Source organism: Hyla sarda, chromosome 4 (genome assembly GCF_029499605.1).
Source record: "Hyla sarda isolate aHylSar1 chromosome 4, aHylSar1.hap1, whole genome shotgun sequence".
Lineage (NCBI taxonomy): Eukaryota > Metazoa > Chordata > Amphibia > Anura > Hylidae > Hyla > Hyla sarda.
Window position 1 is genome coordinate 247,193,874 of NC_079192.1, and position 21,182 is coordinate 247,215,055.

The 21,182-nt window shown below is 38.8% G+C and overlaps 1 protein-coding gene across 13 annotated transcripts in view; it reads right to left on the reverse strand.

The window, feature by feature from the left end:
* FOXP2 (forkhead box P2) overlaps positions 1-21,182 on the reverse strand; it is a 250,247-nt gene that overhangs the window by 8,700 nt on the left and 220,365 nt on the right. For 11 of the 13 annotated variants that reach the window (XM_056573868.1, XM_056573875.1, XM_056573874.1 and 8 more), the window contains exon 17: positions 6,319-6,408. The exons of the other annotated variants lie outside the window; for them this stretch is intronic. In XM_056573868.1, coding sequence (XP_056429843.1) covers positions 6,319-6,408 — 90 coding nt within the window. The remainder of the gene's footprint in view (positions 1-6,318; positions 6,409-21,182) is intronic. 13 annotated transcript variants of the gene reach the window in all.

A 21,182-nucleotide genomic window follows, 5' to 3' on the forward strand; every position in this document is an offset into this window, starting at 1 on the left:
CACTGAACCGCAGCGGCTTCTGCAGGGCCAGAAAGAATTATCGGGGTACAACACGCATTTACACGCACCCTCATTGTAACAAGGATATTTGGGTAAAAAAACTTTTTTACCCCAAATTTCCTTGGAAAAATGAGGGTGTGTATTATAAGCTAGTGCGTGTTTTACCCCGATAACTACGGTACTGTATTTCTATTGATTTTCAGTTATTTAACTCCTAACCATAGCAGCAATTTCTGGCAATGGCATTATATTTTTTTCATACTCATTTTCTAAGAACTGCATTTTTTTTATTTTTCCGCCTACATTGTCCCACGCTGGAATCCCCCCACCAATTCAGAGAATGGAGGTCAATTGTCTCCTAAATGAATGGCATTTATGGCAATTCTGGATTGTGTGCCACACATAGCATTGGTACTACAGTCATTCTGGGGACAACTGACCTCCATTCTTGGGACTAGTGAAGGTCCTAGTAGTTGTACACCACTGGTCAACTAGATAACTATTGATCTTGGGACAACTATGTACATACTGTATATGTCAAATGTCGATATGTGGTTTGTATTGCCTTGTCCATTTATATATGCCCCTGTTGGTTTTCTTTGGATAAGATATTGGTTCATCTCCATTCCATTGTCAGAATAGCACTGATCAATTCCGCAACATTGAAATGATCACATCTGTCCTGGTGCCCGTTGGGGCTAACAAGCTTACCTCAGTATCTAGTAAAGCACTTGAATGATCCAATAAATCAATAAATGAAAAATACATCTTGCAATGATACTAATATGAGAGAGAGAAAGAGAGAGAGAGAGAGAGAGAGAGAGAGAGAGAGAGAGAGAGAGAGAGAAAGAGAGAGAGAGAGAAAGAGAGAGAGAGAAAGAAAGAGAGAGAAAGAGAGAGAGAGAGAGAGAAAGAGAGAGAGAGAAAGAGAGAGAGAGAGAGAGAGAGAGAAAGAGAGAAAGAGAGAGAGAAAGAGAGAGAGAGAGAGAGAGAGAGAGAGAGAGAGAGAAAGAGAAAGAGAGAGAGAAAGAGAGAGAGAGAAAAAGAGAGAAAGAAAGAGAGAGAAAGAGAGAGAGAAAGAGAAAGAGAGAGAGAAAGAGAGAGAGAGAGACAGAGAGAAAGAAAGAAAGAAAGAAAGAGAGAGAGAGAGAGAGAGAGAGTCCATTTGAGTGGTGCTTGAGCATATCCCTTTTTTGTCCCTGCTACATCCATATATTTTTTCCACAAACCAAACCAGAGTATGAATGGGCCCTAATATGAATGGGCCCTAATACTAAAAAAAAAAGGATGTACATAGAGAGGCAAGGTGCAAATCATAAAAACCTAAAATAGGCAGAAAAATCCTTAAGTACAAAGCAAGTCCTGGAGTTTAGCTAAAACATTCAAATTAAACCCAGCAGGTGGTATGACACCAATTATACTGCTAAAATAGTGTTATTTGCTGTGAGTTGTAGTCCCAGGCATTCTGTGAGTCATAGTTCTTGGTGATCTATTAAATTACAGTACAAACATCACATACATGGGAACTTAGCTTTGAACTTTTTATGCTTTCAGATAGCAAACATTAATTGTTATTATTCTTCTTCTGAATGTTTGTGTTAAGACTCCACTAAATATTTTTTTTAATTTTTTTTGTTCTTTTCTGAAATTTATACTGGAAAATTATGCAGCAATAAAGTACATTTTACAACGTATGTGTATTATGCATATGATGTCCATGTACTGTATGAATGTATTTCCTGCAGTAATGTAAAACATCATAAACATTAAAATATGTCATATAATTGGTGAAATAATATAATACAGATACAGTATATACATACTTGTCACACACTTTTAATTATACATTGGGTTACAAAATATTCCAGCTTGTTTTCGTTATAGCTGTGTGTGTTTAAGATTTCTTTGTGACATCCAAATTAAAGAGATCTTAACTGTACCTATGCAGATAATAAATATTTATATATTCCACAGTGTTAACAATCGGGGTTTCGTGTCTAGCAAAACTGTGGCAGCCTGAGCTACTGAATAAAACAGAAAATCAGCATCTTTATCTAGAGCAAAGTGTCAAAACACTGACTTAGATGTACATGTCTATTACATACATATACATAAAACACATTTGTGGTTCCAAAAATCTATGTTGCAACCCTCCCTTTAGAATACAGACATCTCCACCCATGAAGTCGACTAGCTGAATAAATATTGTTAGCGTGACAGCTTCAGAAAAGAAACAAAAAATTGAATTGTTATAAAATGGTAATCACTTTCATATTAACACATAGCCTTCAAGAGATGCATGTAAAGCATGGCAGTGTGTAATAGTCACTATGAGGATTTATGATATACTACATGTATGCTTTAAATGTACCAACCTAATGACAATTGCCATTAGTAGTTATTCTAAGATGATCAAAATTGAACAAAATGTTGAAACTAAATTCAAAATATTAATATTACCTATATTACAAAGAGATAAGATTTATAGCTGTTTTTACCAAGCGATACTTATGAGAATGAATTAGTATGGTAATGTGACATCACAAACCTGCTCAGACAATCAGCAGCCACAGTGATGTCCTGCCTCAGCTGCTGATTGGCTGAGCAGGCATATGACATCATGTCCTGTAACCCGAAAGCGTCACACAGCAGGAATCGGTGAAACTGGCGGTGGCACAGAAGCAAGGAAAGGTAAGTAGGGGTTCCGTTTTTAATCACCTCCTCCCTGGCCTAATATGTAAAGAACACTTTCCCCATGGTACCCCTTTAATAAAGTGTAAACACAAAATGCAGTGCTAATGTTCATGCATTGTCTTTCCCATGTACCTAGTAGTAAATATCCATAGTTAAAATGTTAAGTCCAGCTCTAGATAGCAAAAGCTTTTAAAGGACTGTGCTGCACGTTTCTTTTTGTTGGGCCTAGAACTATTGAAATTAATCATTTGAAAATTTAAGTGGCAGAGGAGAAAGTGAAGATGGACTTGAATTAGTTGTTACACGAGATTTCAGACAAACAGGTAACATTTCAATTTAGACCTAGAAAGGGTCCTTTTGAATGGGTGAACCAACACCGGATACTGAGCGCTGATCTCACTGTTTGGCGCTTGTCTGTACTACTTTTGCAAGGCTCGATAAAACGTGCAGCTCCCTGTTGGCAGTACATTTACTGTTTACACTGGACAATGTGCTGCTGACGGCACTAATTTAAATGCCCGCACAAAAGATTCAGTCAGTAGACTAAGGCTGGGTTCACATATGTCAGGCGTCCGGCATAGTTTCCCTCCAGCGTGCTCCGGAGGGAAACTGATGCTAGAAGTGATCTCATTTATTTGAATGGGAAGTTCACAATCATCCAGTATCTCAATTTTGACGCCGGATGGTTGGACCAGAAAGGTTGTACCAGAAAGGGATAAGCAGCTTGTTGCGTTCCCCTGTCCAGTACCCAGAAACAATGGACGCCAGATACCATACATCTGATGACAACTGATGCACATTGTCATCAGTTATGGCATCAGTTGCTTCAAGATCTAGGCTTCACCTATGCCAAATGCCAGACATATGTGAACCCAGCCTAACAAGTGTTTGTCCACTTGTCGGCTGAACACTATACCTTTTATGCGGCTGATTTTTGGGAACCCTCGCTTGCAAGACAATCGACCCATGTAAAATGGCCTTTATTTCTAGATCAACTTCAGCTTTAGCAATTAATAATATTTTAATATAAGAAAAAAAAAGACTAAAAGCAAAAAATGGCTGGAAAACGGTGTGTGACCAAAGAAACTGCTGAAATAAGGTGGAAAATAAGGCTTATAAAAAGATGTGTGAACATAGTCTTAAAGGGACAACTACTAGACATACACATGACAACAAAATATAGCATTCTAACATAATATATCTATAAAATAGATCTATTTGCACTGTGTAAAGTTATTTAGAAATCATTCTGCTACATGAGTGAAAAAAAGCTAAATTTTAAAATGGACTAGAACTGAGCTGGGTGAGAATAACTAAATTGTGCGCAGGCAGAAAAAAAAAAAAAAAAAAACTTTATGCTTTGCCAGGCAACTGATTTTGACAAACAGCCAGCCTTTGTCTTGCACACAGGCACAATAAATAAAATACAGTACAAATTTGTATAGGTCTTGTGAAAGCTTGGGATTATCCAGGAGAATTACATTGTGAAAAAAACATAAAATGGAATAAGTATATCGAGTCTTTGAGAGAAAGAGTCTTTGTTCTCAGACAAATTGCAGAAAAGCTGTGTATATATTTTTTGTGTACTTTATTTAACATTTAGCAATAGGGGCGATTAATTCTAACCAGATTTAGATTGTTGTTGCATGGTTAGTGTATATTAGGTCCAGAGGTGTAAGATGTAGGTTAGCAGTCAATAACGATATATATAATACATTCTTAAATAACCCCATAAGACAGTATATGATCTTGCAATAAGCATTCCATAGATAGAGAGGAAGCAGAATATAAAACAAAGGGGCTTTTAAGAATATTCCTGATGATGATAATGTACATAGTCACACTTCTATAATCCCAGACACATGCCTTTTTCCTGTATGACTGGGCTTTAAATCAAACAATGTTAACTTTTTAAAAATATTATTTCAATCTGACAGCTGTTAAGGATCACAAGGTAAATGGGCTCAGACAATTCTGACCTAGCCTCAGGTGAAAAAAAGAGACCATCAAAAAAATCTCTAAAATGAAAAGTTTGTCAGATTTACTACTAGATTTAGAAACATACAGAATATAGCCATAACATGGATATCCAGGAAATGTTGTTCCCATGATGTCAGATGCAAAGGTATTTACCCAAATCCCGGGATTGAAGTCCTACATTATGCGGTATAAAATTACACCTCATAAATATCTGGCTACAATATGAAAACATTTCACAAAGTTTAGATTTCCAATAATTGCAACATATAGTGTTATGTGAAAATCTGAAATAAATGCAGAATAAGGCTGGAGTTTTTTTGTGTAACAATTTCTAAAGTGGCAATAACTGCAGACACATGGCACTTTATGAAGGCTAGTGTGCCTCTCTTGTGTAACTACTTACACTTCTTATTGCCTATTTATTCCCAACAATAAACTGGTATGTTTGCTATTTGAAAGTAGAATAATAATATTATGGCCTCATATTAAAAAGTTTGCCCATAAATAAAAATGCATGTTTTGTATGAAAAGTATCTTGACTGCTTATGCATATAGTTTAAGACAAAGTTATGTCCCATTAGCCTCTTTATTGAATATACATAGCACAAACAGGTGCACACAACATGGATATCCAGTCTTTATAAGAATACCTAACAACTAGCAGGCACACCGACTCAATGGGTTTTATTCAGCTGGTAGAACTGATGTGTTTCATTCAGGGTTCTATGCAATCCCTTGGAATATAAGCTACACTATTTTGTTTCAAAGCTATTTATAAGCTTAGTTTTCGGCCTTTTATTTCAGTTAAACATTATGAATAGTAAAGTCTTATATATTTGAATTACTCAAACTTTTAAGGCTAAAAGAAAGAAATTATCAAAGGGGGGAATTTTGATTTAGGGAGGTTTGTTTGGCATGCCATCTCTATAGTAATAATTCTACACTACAATGTAAGACACATGTATCCCCATCCTCATATCTACTTCTATGTGCCTGTTCCTATCCATGAACAACCCTTTAATCTTGTGACCTCTGACCTCAGATATAAAGTGTACCAAACTTGTTGTTTACCAGGCCTCTTGCAGACTGGCATCATGCGACCCCGTATGATGAACAACCTGTTTGCTGCTTTGTCTGGCTTCTTTTCAGCATCTATTACATGCTAATGTGATCAGGAGTAATAGCTGAGTTCTATGGGAAAGGAGGGAACACTAAACGTACAAGCCAAGTAGCTGATCCTGTGCAGTCAGACATCCCAGGATATCTTTATAGTAAAAGTATAACACAAAATGTGTAGCGATAAACCTAAAATAAATGAAGTTTTGAAGCAATGGTTGATAAATATATTTTACATTGGATGACATATACATATAGCAGAAAAGAATCCTCCATTAATAACTGTGCTTAAATGGTTTCTGCAGCAGCCTATGCAAGTGGCTACATAGTATTTACAATATTTTATAGTGCAGGATAGTGTTATATTGTGTCACACTCTACATGCATATGTGATCCCTTCATTTTAAAGCTCAAGCAAAATCGTATTTTCTGCACATGCTAAATATTATTTTGTAAAGCTTTTATTAATGTGTCGCCATTATTAATTCCCTCCTACCCCATAATCACATTAAAGCATAATAGGCTCACCGTTGAAGGCACTGGAACAATCTCAAAGTGGAATGACAGGGGACTGGAATGATCCTTTTGTCAAGAGGAGTGACAAGGAACTTGAATGATCTGAAAGTGCAACAACAGGGGACTGGAACAATGTAAAAGGAAAAAATACAGCAATAGCTATGACCCACACCAAGAAAAGTAAGAAACAGTGAGAAAGACAGAAAAGAAAATTGGAATGGCTCTAACAAGACCAAGGCATGGAATTCAAAAGTTGTCTGTATCAGCACATCAAAAACACAGAATAAAGTATGTAACAGAGGAGATGTGTAATGGATGACTTCCATACTAATGTTATGGTATAAATTGTAATATATATATATATATAGATATATATATATATCTATATATATATATATATATTCAATAACCATAATAAATGATTAAATACAAAGAATACAGAGTTACACAGTTTATCTACTATTATAAAAAAAAGTGGATTTATTCATATGTGACCGATTTTCTGAGATTTTTCTGTCAACAATATTTGATATAATTCTGCATGGGGTTTGTAAAGATCTTGTGGGAGATTTATCAAAATTATCCAAGGGAAAAGTTGCTGAGTTGCCCATAGCAACCAATCAGATTGCTTCTTTCATTTTTCAGAAGCGATCTGATTGGTTGCTATGGGCAACTGAGCAACTTTTCCTCTGGACAGGTTTTGAGAAATCTCCCCCTTATCCTTATGCTACACAAACAACCTATTTAATAACAGATTTCTAATGTTTGTAACATATCTGCCACAAGGGATTACACCCTGACAGATGGAATCAGGACAAAAAAAAATTCTCTCCCTAGAGAAATACTATCAGAAAAATACATATAAAAGTAGAGGTTTTATGCCTTTAAAGAAAAAAAAAATGAAGCAGAAGCATGTACACCAAGTTTCACTGGTACACCCATGGAATTTTGATTAACTTATGATATCATATTCCTGACCTAGGGATGTTAAAGGAGTAGTCCGGTGCGCACTTTTCTTACTTTATCCGGTCCAGGCTGCAAAAAAAAAGAAAACAAACTTTCTCTTGCCTGCCTACGCACCCCCGGAGCTCTGGTACAGGTGTTCGGTCACCCGGCTGTTTGCTTCTTACTTCCTGTTAGACCGGCACGTCACACGGAGCTTCAGCCTATCACCGGCCGAGGCGGGACATCGCTGCGGCCATTGATAGGCTGAAGCTCCGTGTGATGTGCCGGGCTAACAGGAAGTAAGAAGCAAACAGCCCGGCGACCGAACACCTGTACCAGAGCTCCGGGGGTGCGTAGGCAGGCAAGAGAAAGTTTGTTTTCTTTTTTTTTTGCAGCCCAGCCCGGATAAAATAAGAAAAGTGCGCACCGGACTACTCCTTTAAACAAGAAAGAACGGGCACTTTGATATGTGATGTGTTTTGAAGCACAGGTATGGACAAAGTCCAGTAAGTGAGGCTGGACTAGCACTCCTCTGTGCTCTCTCCTATCTGATAGGACAGGAGAGAGCACAAAGGAGTGCTATCAGACAGGAGAGAGCACAGAGGAGTGCTATCAGATAGCAGAGAGCACAGTGGAGTACTATCAGACAGGAGAGAGCACAGAGGAGTACTACCAGACAGGAGAGAGCACAGAGGAGTACTATCAGACAGGAGAGAGCACAGAGGAGTACTATCAGACAGGTGAGAGCACAGAGGAGTGCTATCAGACAGACAAGAGCACTGAGGAGTGCTATCAGACTGGAGAGAGCACAGAGGAGTGCTATCAGACAGGAAAGAGCACAGAGGAGTGCTATCAGAAAGAAGAGAGCACAGAGGAGTACTATCAGACAGGAGAGAGCACAGAGGAGTACTACCAGACAGGAGAGAGCACAGAGGAGTTCTACCAGACAGGAGAGAGCACGGAGGAGTCCTATCAGACAGGAAAGAGCACAGAGGATTTCTATCAGACAGGAGAGAGCACAGAGGAGTGCGCTAGCCCACCCTCACTTACTGGACTTTGTCCATGCCTGTGCTTCAGCTTGGACAAAGCCACGATTTCATAAGCCATGATTTCTATAAAAAGGAAATACATTCTTTTTTAGGTATATTATGTTTTGCCAAGATGCTCAACATATAAAAAGTTTTTGAATCTGACAGTGCCCTTTTAAGGTAGGCTGGTGCTACTGAATACTACTAAACTAAATTAGAAGAATAAAAGAGTAGATAATACTGTAGGTTAGAATTTTAGTACAACAGCTCTTTGTGACAGCTCCAGGCTGCTTTGCCTGAAACTGTCCCATAGAAATGTATGGAACTACAGAAAGGGGGCTGGGCAGGGAGTTACCACACAAGCTCCAGCAGGCACACACCCGAGGTACTGGCCATACTGCATAGGAACTGTGCAAGCATACAACCAGCACTAAACAATAAAGAGATGCAAATAGCAAAAGCTACAAAAATAAAAACTTTTGAAAATAAAACAAAATTAGTATTTTCTTTTTAGTTTTGCATTTACTGTATATTATGGGAATACCCCTTTAATCTCATAATCTGCAATAATGTACTGCATGAGAAGTAATGCAATAATGCAATTCAGGAATATCCCTTGTGAATGCACCTAGAGTGTAATGGGCAACATTGTTTCCACAATTGCATATCATACCACTATTTGATTGCTTTCACATAAAAATATGGGAGGGATAGCCTTATGTGCATTGAGAAGCAATTCAAAGCAATCATAGTGTTGGCAATAGAAAGTATTATCTCACAAAACCAGCTCATCTAAGTCTTATAATAATTCATCTTTTCTCAATAGGATAAAAAAAGAAAGTGTTAGGATGGACAAATTTCAATTCTTGTAGAAGGAAGGAAAGAAAAAAATAATTTCAATCAGCAAAAGCTGTCAACCAAAGGAACATAAACTCCTAAAATGAGAACATGTAAAGCAATTAGAAAAGATATCTGGGCCATCTAAGATGGTAATTTGAAAAGAAACGTCTAAAGTAATTTTATGTGAGAAAATAAATAATGCTTGCCAGCAGGAGAAAATAAGGAAACAAGATCAAGCTAGCAAAGATTCCCAAATATACACTCCAAAACTGAAGCCATGGAAATTACTTTTATTATATAAAATATAGCAGCAACAATGATACTCTACACCCCCCCCCCCCCTAACACTATTAAAGCCTATGGATATATCCTGTGACCAGGCGTTACATCTGTGCAAAAGAAACATTATTCATTTCATCAGGTAAATGCTATCATATCATATAAAGGACCATCCCATTACAATTTATCCATTACAGTCAATGCTTTTTGAACACGCTCGGTCATAATTCTTCTACATGATGTGCTAATGACACTTTTTTTGTTTTAAAAACATTTTCCTATAAGCCACAGGAGGCACAATTTTTATTTCTTACTATGCATAAATAGAAACTTGAACTCTGTGGTAGTGAGAGTTTTCCGATTCATAAAATAGGACCTTAAAATGGGTTGTCTCACATCAAAAACCCTGTCCATGAATTCTCTATCTGGGCATATCATAAAGGGGGGTCCACCACTCAGTGCCCCCTTTATACCAATAACAAAAAAAAATAGCATTGCCAATGTATCCATATCACTATGTATTTATGCTATTTTTACTCATATATTAATTCCCTTTATGCTATCTACTTGTATTGCTCTATATTGGTTATATGAATGTATAGCGATTGAATTGCAAATGATTTGCATCTCATTATTAATTATGCTCCTTTTCACTTGTACTTTAATTTAGATTTGCTAGGCAAGGTCTTTATCAGTACTTGTACTAGTTGGTTTATACAAGCCATAATGGTAAAACATATCCTTACAGTATTTTAGCCTTTCTTGCCATAGAAAATCAAATAAATATAAAACAAAACAATAACTGTAAACTTTAAAAATGTCTTGTGAAAGTGAACAATTCATACCAAAAGCATTAACAGAACATAATCACTTTCCATTTTCCTCCAGCTTTGTCCTGGCACTGCCATTCTAATCATATCAATGACACTGGTAGAAGGGTCAGGTGGCATGTGTACATTGTGCACTGCTTTTTTGGCTAATCACAGGACTCTATCAAGCAACCCATTGGTAGGTTGGCATGGATGACCAAGAAGCAGGCACAGTCAATGCTGGGGATTGCTCTCTGGGTATTTTGACCCGGATGATGTCTGACTTTATGTCTTGATTAACCACTACTTATCTTATTGGAATAACTTGGATTATTTAACTCTTAGTTACCTGTCTTTATGTCTACTCAAGTCTACTGGCTTAACCCTACTTTCCCTGGTTCAAATATGGAATTTGATTTTGGCTTTGATCTATATTGTGACTCTAGTATTGACATTTTTCACATCTCATCTGTCAGCTCCACCAGTCAGGGAATACAAAGCAGCAAGGTCCAATTGTCTGTGTAAGGGTTAAAGGGTGAATACCTTTTTTTCCCTTAGACATGGCTAACTAGACTGACTGTGGAAGTGCAATTGCTTGACAGCCTACTCCTTATTCATTACACCAGTGTTTTCCAAACAGTGTGTCTCCAGCTGTTGCAAAACTACTACTCCCAGCCAAATATTGTCCAGGCATGCTGTACGGCACTGCATTACACCTAAATACGTTTGACCCCCTCAAAGAAAAAGAAACAACTAAGTTGGAAAAAATCATTATTGTCAAATGTAAAAATAGATTAAGCTGTCAAAACCAGCAGCAGTATCTGAAAAAAAATATATTTTAAAAATAGGAAAAAAATACCGTAACATATATCAAGATGTGAACTACATATCAAGTAGGACATACAGAGAACAGGAGCCTTGCTTTATAATCATTGACATATGCTCTTGGCTTCTTATTTTACTATTTAGTGCTGCAGATTTGTAGTGCATTTTCCATGGATTGATCACTTCCTCCCCTGGTAAAACTACCTCTACTCAGTGCTGAGCTACACAGGACACTACGAGTGATATATGCATTCAGCGGTTTCTGCCTTGTCTCATGTCATCAGCAGAGATGCCTGTTCAACTGCTTTTAAATTGTTGAAAGTGTAGTGTAATGACACTACCGCGGTCCCCACTGCATAGTTTGAATGCTGCCACTGCCATTATCATCTGTCTGTAAAACATACGACTATACAGTACTGCCTGTCTACACTAACAGATGTATAGTCTCAAGAGACAATAGTGAACATGGTTATATGTACGATGCCTTTACGAGCCAACAAGCTAGCGTTTACAAACAAAAACAGTCTCTCAACCTAGCAGCTTTGATACTTTCGTGCCTTGATGTGTTTTGGGACATTAGTACAATATACCCTAATCATTATTTTTGGGAAGGAAGCCGGTTTGGGATGTCTTTTGATACAGTAGAAACATGCAACTTTCATGTCATGCATCATGCATCATCTGTCTTTAGACTCTCCACAGAGACAATCCTCGCTGATGCATTGATTGGTAGTGTATCATAAAGTTGAAAGGGGTTGTATACTTTATCAAAAATAGAAAGTCTACCTCGGGAACCATGGATTAAGCATGTGAGTGTGTGCATTTTTTATATGCATCTATATCCCATTTTATTTGAGCACTGATCCCTTTTAAATAATTTTGTTTATATGGCAGTTTATATGATCTTAAAAACTATAGATCTTTAAAATAACACTGGTGGCTAGAGCTTTAAATAGAAATAGAATATATATATATATAATCAATATATTATAAAGTTAAAGTAGTGTGATGCAGGATCATATTAGAATGTCATACAAGTCTAAGAGCATATACTGCCCCTCTACATTTCACAGCATGCTTTATTATTAAGCTAGGGGAGCAAATCTGTATAATATGGTGCTGTAAACAGGTAACATATGGTGGCTTAAAATATATTGGAGGAGATTTTTAATTGCGTGTTTAGCTACATGCACCTAATTTATCAAAAAGTTGCACACAGTGTGATAAATTTGTTGCATGTGTATGTTGGGGATAATTGGTTCTGTGACATTGTTGCAAGCATGTCTTATAATTAATAGATTGCTGGTATTGTCTTTGCAAAATTTCAAGCCCTCTGCAACACAACTGCTGATAGTGTTATATTGGTGGGGGTGTAGATCAGCTTAAATATAGCTCAGAGGAGGGTCATGCTCCTTGCATGAAATAGAGAAACCAGCTGTAACCCCCAATGAGATATGATCATAACAGCTATCCCTTCCTGTGCAGGTCTCCAGGTCCCTTCAATCTGCCCCAGACATCTTATCCCTTATCCAAAGTATATGGGATAAGATGTCTGATCGTGGGGGTCCTGCCGCTGGGGACCCCCGCTATCTCTGCAGTGCCAGAGCCCCTCCGTCATCACTAAAGATGAGCAAATTTTTCAAAATTTTTATTCGGCCGATTCGCTGAATAAAAAAAAAAAATAGTTTTGATCCCAATTTATTTGCGGCAAATTGCTATTAAAAACAGCTATTTCTGGGCTACAGAGAGCCTCAATAGGGACGTAGAACCCTTTTCCTTGTCGTAACATGCATAGGGAGTGTGCTGTGCTACTGAAATAATACTGTTATTCAGTATGACATGCAGATTACAGGCATTGCTATTAGAATCACTGCCACAGAGAGTCTGGATGTGGCAGCAGGGAGACCATATGGCGTAAAAATTGAAGAGATTAAAGAGATTTTTTATGTAGTTTTTATTTAATTTAATTTGAGGATCGAGTTGGAGGTCTGCCGCGAGGCGAGCTACCACCTGTTCCAGCCCCTGCCTCTCAGGGCCTCCGCCCCCTACTGTCTTACTCTGTTACTATGTTAGATAACATAACAATTTTTTAGGTAATGTCCCAGCAGCATGAGGAGACCATAGGGCCTCACAACTGAAAAGATTAAAGATATATTTTCAAATTTAAATTGAAGATTTTAAATAGATTACCATTATTTTTTTTTAGGTAATGTCCCAGCAACATGAGGACACCACATGGTGACAGAATGACACAGCCTGGAGGTGGCAGCAGCCTGACCAGACCAAAGGGCCTCACAATTGAAAAGATTAGTTAAAGATATTTTTTTAAATTGCATGTGGCCATGGTAACATCCTGACTGCTACTGCCGCCGACTCCAGAGACCCCTGTTCCACTACCTCCCGGGCAGGTAGGCTGCCGCGATGCAGGTGGTCTACCCCGGGCACGTTTGGTTCCAGACTTCCCACTGCTGCCACCATGCTGACTCCCAACCATGCTACCACCTTGCTGGCTGAAAGCTGCATCACGGGCAACCTGCCACCCTCTTTTCCTGATGATGATGAAGCCCCTTCTGCACCCAGCTCCCAAGTGTGATCGGCTTAATCATCATTGAGTTGTGTCAGCACGTCACTGATGTTCTCCTCAGGTTCCTCAATGGTGTGTGCTTCAGGAGCCTAAATGCTCCCAACACCACCTACCACACCACTCTCCTCATCACTACTTGCTCGCCTAGCAAAGAAAGCGGGGGATGTCTCCTCCACTTCGTGGCTGGGCAGTAGCTGCTGACTGTCCTCTAGTAGATTGTCCTGACTAAAAAGTGGAGCTGAACCCACAGCATAGGCTACTTCTATGGGGGGACGGACAGCATAAGACAGAGGCAATTGGAGGACAGGGACTGCTCCCAGGCCATGCCAACTGATCGCTGTGTCTGAGGAACCCACCGACTGTTTACTGGGGGTGTCAGTTGTCACTTGTGAGGAAGTGGATGACCGTATTAACTGATTGATGGCGGCAGATAGGTAGCTGGTCATGACATGACCGCTTGCTGATACCAGGAGCTCAGGTCTCTCGTTGCAACTCCTACTGCCACTCGCTCCTAGTCTGCTGCGACCTCTGCCTGTGCCTGATGAATTTAGGCCTCTGCCACTCCTCTGTGCACGTCCTGGCACTTCTCTGCCTGACATACTTAGTTTGTATATGAGGGGAGTACAATACGCTCCACTATGCTTAAAACACTATTTGTCTACAACACCAGCAGGTGTATACTTTTGCTTGGGCCTTCACAGTTTCTAGGCCCTTAAGACTTCAACAGGAACAAAATGGTACACTACTTAGATGTACGTATGTGGTATGCAATTATGAGGGGGTGACAATGTGCTCCGGTATGCTTAAAAACAGTATTTGTCTACAACACCAGCAGGTGTGTACTTTTGGCTGGCCTTTCACAGTATCTAGGCCCTTCGGACTTTAACAGGAACAAAATGGTACACCACTTAGATGTACGCACAGGTTACATTTAATAGAGGACAATACGCTTTCAGAGTTCGGCTCACCCTTACTGGCTGGCTACTATTCGCTTTTCAGTTGTTGTACACACCAGCGCTTCAGCACACAGCCACTGTGTACTACACCTAAAATTGCACTCTCTCTTTTATTCTCACTCCCTTCCCTATCAGTGCTTCTAGGCTGGATTTGGGCTTGAGGTGAATTGCTGCTGTAAAAAAAAAGCTATTCTGTGCAACACACTGCTCTCTGTCCCTCTCTCTCTGCAATAGAACGCTGATGTGACTGGGAGGTGAATCGCTGCTGTAAAAATGCTTTTCTGTGCAACACACACTGCTGTCTGTCCCTCTCTCTCTCTCTCTGTAATAGAACGCTGATGTGACTGCCCACAAGATGGCTGCCGATTATATAGGGCTGGGACATCACAGAGCTGATTGGCTGCTGATAGGCTACATGCTGCATCTGATTTAGGGACGTCCCGCTGACCCTTGTTCCCGGCTTCCCAGGATTCCTTGCCCCATGTCCTCACATGTGGATCTGCCATTTTAGATGCCCCCTGGAGCCTGGACCGCACTAAATGGAGTTATTGAAGCGATTTGTGCGATTGAAGCACGGCGATATTTGCATTCGTTGGAAATCAAATTTTTCCTGAAATTTGTAACAAATTTAGATTCATCAGATTCTATTCGCTCATCCCTAGTCATCACTACAGAGCAAACTGGCTCTTTGCGTGATGATGGGGCAATGCAGGGGACGGAGCATCGTGACTTCACGGCTCCATCCCCCGTCATGTCACGTCCCGCCCATTCAATACAAGTCTTTGAGAGGGGGCATGGCAATCATCACCCCCCTTCCTGTATACTTATATTAAGGGGCGGGGTGTGATGTCACGGTGGGCAGAGCTGTGACATCATGATGCTCTATCCCCTGCATCGCCCCGTCATCACACACAGAGCCAGTTTGCTCTGTAGTGATGACTAGGGATGAGTGAATCAAATGTGATGAATCTAAATTAGTTGCGAATTTCAGGAATGCGAATATCGCAGTGATTCCAAGCAGCGGGACCCCCGTGATCACACATCTTATCCCTTATCCTTTGGCTAGGGGATAAGATTTCTGGGGCGGATTCCCCCTTTAATGTAGGTGACCAAAGAGCTGGCATTCAGTGTAGAGAGGAGGGGTTGGGGAGCTTTCAGAGCATCTGTATTATAGACAGGCCCAGGGCCAGCTAAAACAGTTTTTTTAGTGTAAGGGCAATGTCAGCAGTCTAAGTCTAACCATCCTACACTCACTTTAATACAGCCTGGGGAAGATATGACATACTGAGCTAAACACCTGTAAAACTTAAAGTGACCCTTCAGTAAAAGATGCAAATAAGACCTCGGAACCTGTATAGGATATCACTCTCTTATGCAGAAAATCCCTCACTCGCTGGTCATGACAACTGCTGTTCAAGGCTTGGACATGCACCTCAGGGGTGAAGCTGCCCCCAAGGGTTTTCTGAGCAATGTGGATGAGGTAAGTATAACTTTGGGGTTGAGGTTGCTACATTCCTTCCAGGAAAAATCTAGATTTCTTTTAGATAGTCCTTTTCAGTTCTCATGTTATAGGACGTGTGGTTTCAACAGCTAAGATAATTAAATTCTTTAGGTGGTAACTTTATATCTGGTTAAAAAACAAACAAAAAACAAACACATACAAACATACACTAAGATGAAATAAAGTAAATAAAATCTGTAATCTATGTTAGATTTTCATACATGGAGAAAAATAAATATTTTATACTAAGCAATAAGCATAAAGTCTCTTCTGCACATACAGTAGCAGTGTGCTTGCCATGCAATTCATGCATAAGAAATGAGTACACATGCTTTACATAAGCTATCGTCTAAGCCATTTTGAGAAAAAACACTTGTTTTCAATACATACAGTCTTACCCCTTGTTTGCTCTTTAAATTTTCATTGTTCAGTAATTCATACACAAAGAAAGCATTAACAAGCCCATGAGAACTCTTAAAAGTGAAAAAATAACACAGAGTTGGATGCCTCAAGCAAGCCACTGCATGGTTCATAGCCTAATGCTCCAGAAACAAGAACTTTTCTTGGAATTGATCACTTTCCTTTTTTTAGAGTGAAATGCTCTCAAGAGCTTATATCCATCTTCCTTCTACTTTAGGTTTTATTACTTCTTTTGTAATATTTAACACATCTAAAGACACTTTCAGAAGGCAAATCTTTAATTTTAAGGATTTAATGGTCTACAACGAGATATAATACCCCATGTATCTAGTTTGTCATGTGCAAATGTAATAATAAATGAATTATGGAGACTGACTTACATTAAAATAGCAAAGGTTAAATGCATGATCATACAATGGATTGTAGATCCTCTAAAATAGTATGAATGCATTAACAATATTAGCCAATAGAACCTGGTTGCGTGATATAAGAAAATAATTTCCCCATGGGGTATCCTGAGAAAAAAAAAAACCAGGAACTACATTGTTATACTTGAAATGTATTATATATTTTAATACATTGTTTGTTCATGGTTAGTTTAATGTCTTAAACAGATTTATTTTAAGAAAAAAAATACAGGCTTGCTATATATTTTAATTGCTGTACCTAGACCTTGGCAACTTTAATGCCTGCAGTCTCCTAGCTAAAGGTTGCTATAGACTTTCAATATCTTTTGGCCCCACAAACAATTTCTTGATACAAATAAACAATAGGGTTGGGCAGGAAGAATCCAACATGCATGACCCTTCATCATTTGTTGGGAAAGAGTGGGGAGGCTGTCAAAAACTATAGGCAGTCCCTATAGACAGTCAACTGGACCCACCACAGTTGGCAGGTTTGGCCAAGTTTAGGTTAAGGTGTAGGGGTACCTGTGTTGTTGTATATAAACTATTCAACCATTTATTGTAGATGGCAGCTTCTGTGACTAAATCTGGTTAGAAGATACATTTTGAAGAATCTCCAGTGGAAAACAAAAAACTGAAGAGTCAAATTTAGCCCCACCACCTACCAAATTCTCCTTACATGGGTATCCTACACCAGATACCAGTTGGGCTCTGCTGGTGAATTGATACTTTATTATGAAAAAAGTACTAAATACTAAAAGGCCTAGCATCCGATTTCACCACAATAGAGCTGGTGTGGCAGCCATTTCTTCATAGGTCTGGTGTGTGCGTTGTTAGGATTAAATCTTGGATATATATGTACATATGTACATGTATATGTATAAAATACATATATGTATTAAAATAAAAACAAAAGTAGATACATATTGCTGGATTTTATTTGACTTATCTCTCCCTGTGTTGTTTAAAAAAAATTAAATAAATAAGAAGTATACATGTACTGTACAACAGCTGAAGACATTATGAGGGTAGTGAGTAAGAACCATAAACCGCTAGGAATAGGCAATTACCTAAATAGAAATCTTACATCACCTTTCTATTAGGATGAAGCCTTAAAACAATATCTCCAAGGTTCGCGCTGTACAATTTAGTAAACAGGAAAGTACCATATTTGACATCACTGATTAAGGCCAGGCATTTCCAACGCTTCATACACATTTCTGAAATCCACAATGCATCAATTTTTAATAATTCCACTCTCTCTGCTCCATTAAAAAGATGGTAGGGGAAAGATTTTAGAGTAATTAATGATATAGTTAGCTGCTAAATATTAATAGGAATCGTAGTTCTGCATAAAATATAACATATAAACCTTGCCAATACAGACACACCAGTAATTAAAGTTGAATATGTAATTATGCTGATTTATAAGACAGGGAAAAAGTTACACTTTTCCAGGCTTTATGTAAACCGTGGGTAATAGTTAAAGTTGTATTTTATGGTTTTAATAAAAGGGCAATGCACTTAATTTAGTGCAAGTTCAGAGCTGGTTTGAAGATCATAATCAGTCAGATAATGACTATGTACATTCCAGGGTACTTTTATGGATATTGGCTCAATAAGGAGGATTTTCTGCTTTTGCATCCCTCACAGTTATAGCAGCAGGATGTTAATAAATATGTGTCCTTTCAGGATCAAATGAAGATATCCTGCATATGGGATTTTAGCAAAACTGATGCGAGCATGTACATGATATGTAAAGCCCCATAAATAGAATTCAGTTTAGCAAAACAAGCGCCATTCTAATGTTGTCATTTAAAATTAGATGTTAGAATCATAAAGCACATAGCAATTAATAGAGATAGTATGTCTGAAGGGAGTAATTCCATATCCTCTTCTAAAGGTCACAAACTGTAGATGAGTTTTAACCCATGGCCAGTAGATGTAAATATTAATGTTTAATGGCTATCTATACTAAACTATATATATATATATATATATATATATATATATATATAGATAGATAGATGTATATATATATATATATATATATATATATATATATATATATATACAGTGGTCCCTCAACATACGATGGTAATTCGTTCCAAACGAAACATCGTTTGTTGAAACCATCATATGTTGAGGGATCCATGCAATGTAAAGTATAGGATGTTATACTCATCTGTCCCCGCCGCTCCGAACCATCACCGCTCGTCACTGCTGCCCTGGATGTCGCCCTCCATTGCTGTCGTCGCGTCCCCGGGGTGTCCCCGGCGCTCCGGACATCTCTGCTTCCCCGGGATCCTCGCTCGTGATGACGATGAAGGAGAGCACCGACGATGCAGGGGATCCTGAAGAGGATGCTCCGGAGCCCCGAGGACAGGTAAGAGACCATCACCGGAGCACACCGTAAACGGCTATCCGGCGACAGCTGAAGCAGTCTGCGCTGCCAGATAGCCGTTTATGCGATGGCCCCGAGATACAAAAGCATTGTATGTTGATGCTGCCTTCAACATGCGATGGCCTCATTATCGTATGTTGGGGCCATCGTAGGTCGGGGGGGTCACTGTATATATATATATATATATATATATATATCACATCAAGTAGAAGGCAAACAGAGAAACAGAGGCAAGGGTGCAGACAGGTTATCAGTGCTCAGTCCAGCAATATTCCTATAGTAGGTACTAAACAACTGTCTAATGCAGCCTCCAAATTAAGTTAAAAAGGTGATTTATTCAATTTCTTTCTAAAGCCTCTAGAGGTTCTCCAGCACCTTTCTGTAGAGAGACAAAATGTCACCTTTTGCACATTCGATGGAACAAATCACCCTTTTTGAACTTTATTTGGAGGCTGCAGTAGAGTTATCTGACTGAGCTTAAAATACATATGACTGATAATGACAGCCATTTTGTTGTAGTGATGGTAGATTTTTATAGCTGTACAAATGTAAATTGGTAGGGATATATGTACAGAGATTATGTACAGTATATTTCTTTATTTCAGGAGCTTTTCCTAGATTTCATACTTTGCTCACAATTGATTATAAGTAGCCATCTACTCTGGTTTGTAGAAAGGAGTCCTTAACAAAACCCCTCTTTAGTAAAACTAAATGTCCGATTAGAGTTTATGAATATAGGGATGTCTACTTTAGACCATCTTTACTGATTTTGTCATATAAAAAGGTAAGACAAACTCTCTAGAATAATGCTCGGATGTTTAAAGGGGCATTCAGAAATATAAAATATGTCCAAACACCAAAAATTATAGTTCTGTGATATACCCTTACTAAGGAAATCCAAGCTTTGTAGGACTTAGATTGTGGTGCATCTTCAGCCAAAGGCTGAACTTCAACATGCCCTCTCCCGTTTGTGTGGAGAAATGCTTTTTGCCAGTATTTCAAGCTGCACCCCTTCTACCTGCCTCTTTCTTCTCTTTACTTTCCTTACCATGGGTCTGATGACCCTAAGTGACACCTATGAAATAATGTGCATGCAAGACACTTGTGTGAAACAGGCCATAAAGAGATGGTTATGTGACATGTTATGTGAGATGGTTTTGAGGCCATATCACGTAACCATGTGACCACACCTTGTTGGAGAAGCTAATGTATGGTTAGTTTCAACAGGGCATACACCTGCAATATGTCAAAACCATGGAAAGGTGCACTCACGGTAATAGGGCGAAGGAAAGTGGAGAGAAGACATGAGGCAGACCTGAGGACTGAAATTCTGGCAAAAAAACAAGCCAAACCCCTTTGTACTTCTACCCTTCTGATTTCTTACCCCAAAACGAGGGGAAAGCAGTAAAAGCTTCCATCCATAGCCAAAAAAGTTCTGGAAAGCTTAGATTATTTTAGTAAAGGTATATTTAGAGATTAGCGAAGTTACAGCGATTCGATTTGTCATGAACTTCTCGGCTCGGCGGTTGCTGACTTTAGCCTGCATAAATTAGTTCATCTTTCAGGTGCTCTGGTGGGCTGGAAAAGGTGGATACAGTCCTAGGGGAGAGTCTCCTAGGACTGTATCCACCTTTTCCAGCCCACCGGAGCACCTGAAAGCTGAACTAATTTATGCAAGCTAAAGTCAGCAACTGCCGAGCCGAGAAGTTCGTGACAAATCGAATCTCTGTAACTTCTCTCATCTCAAGATATATTGCAAAACTGTATAACTTTAGGACACGTATAGTTTAAGAAATGTTTTCTTTTCTAAATACTACTTAAAATCTATAGTAGAAATAAGTTTATTGCAAAGGGTCTAGCATAAGGAGTTTATTACAGTAA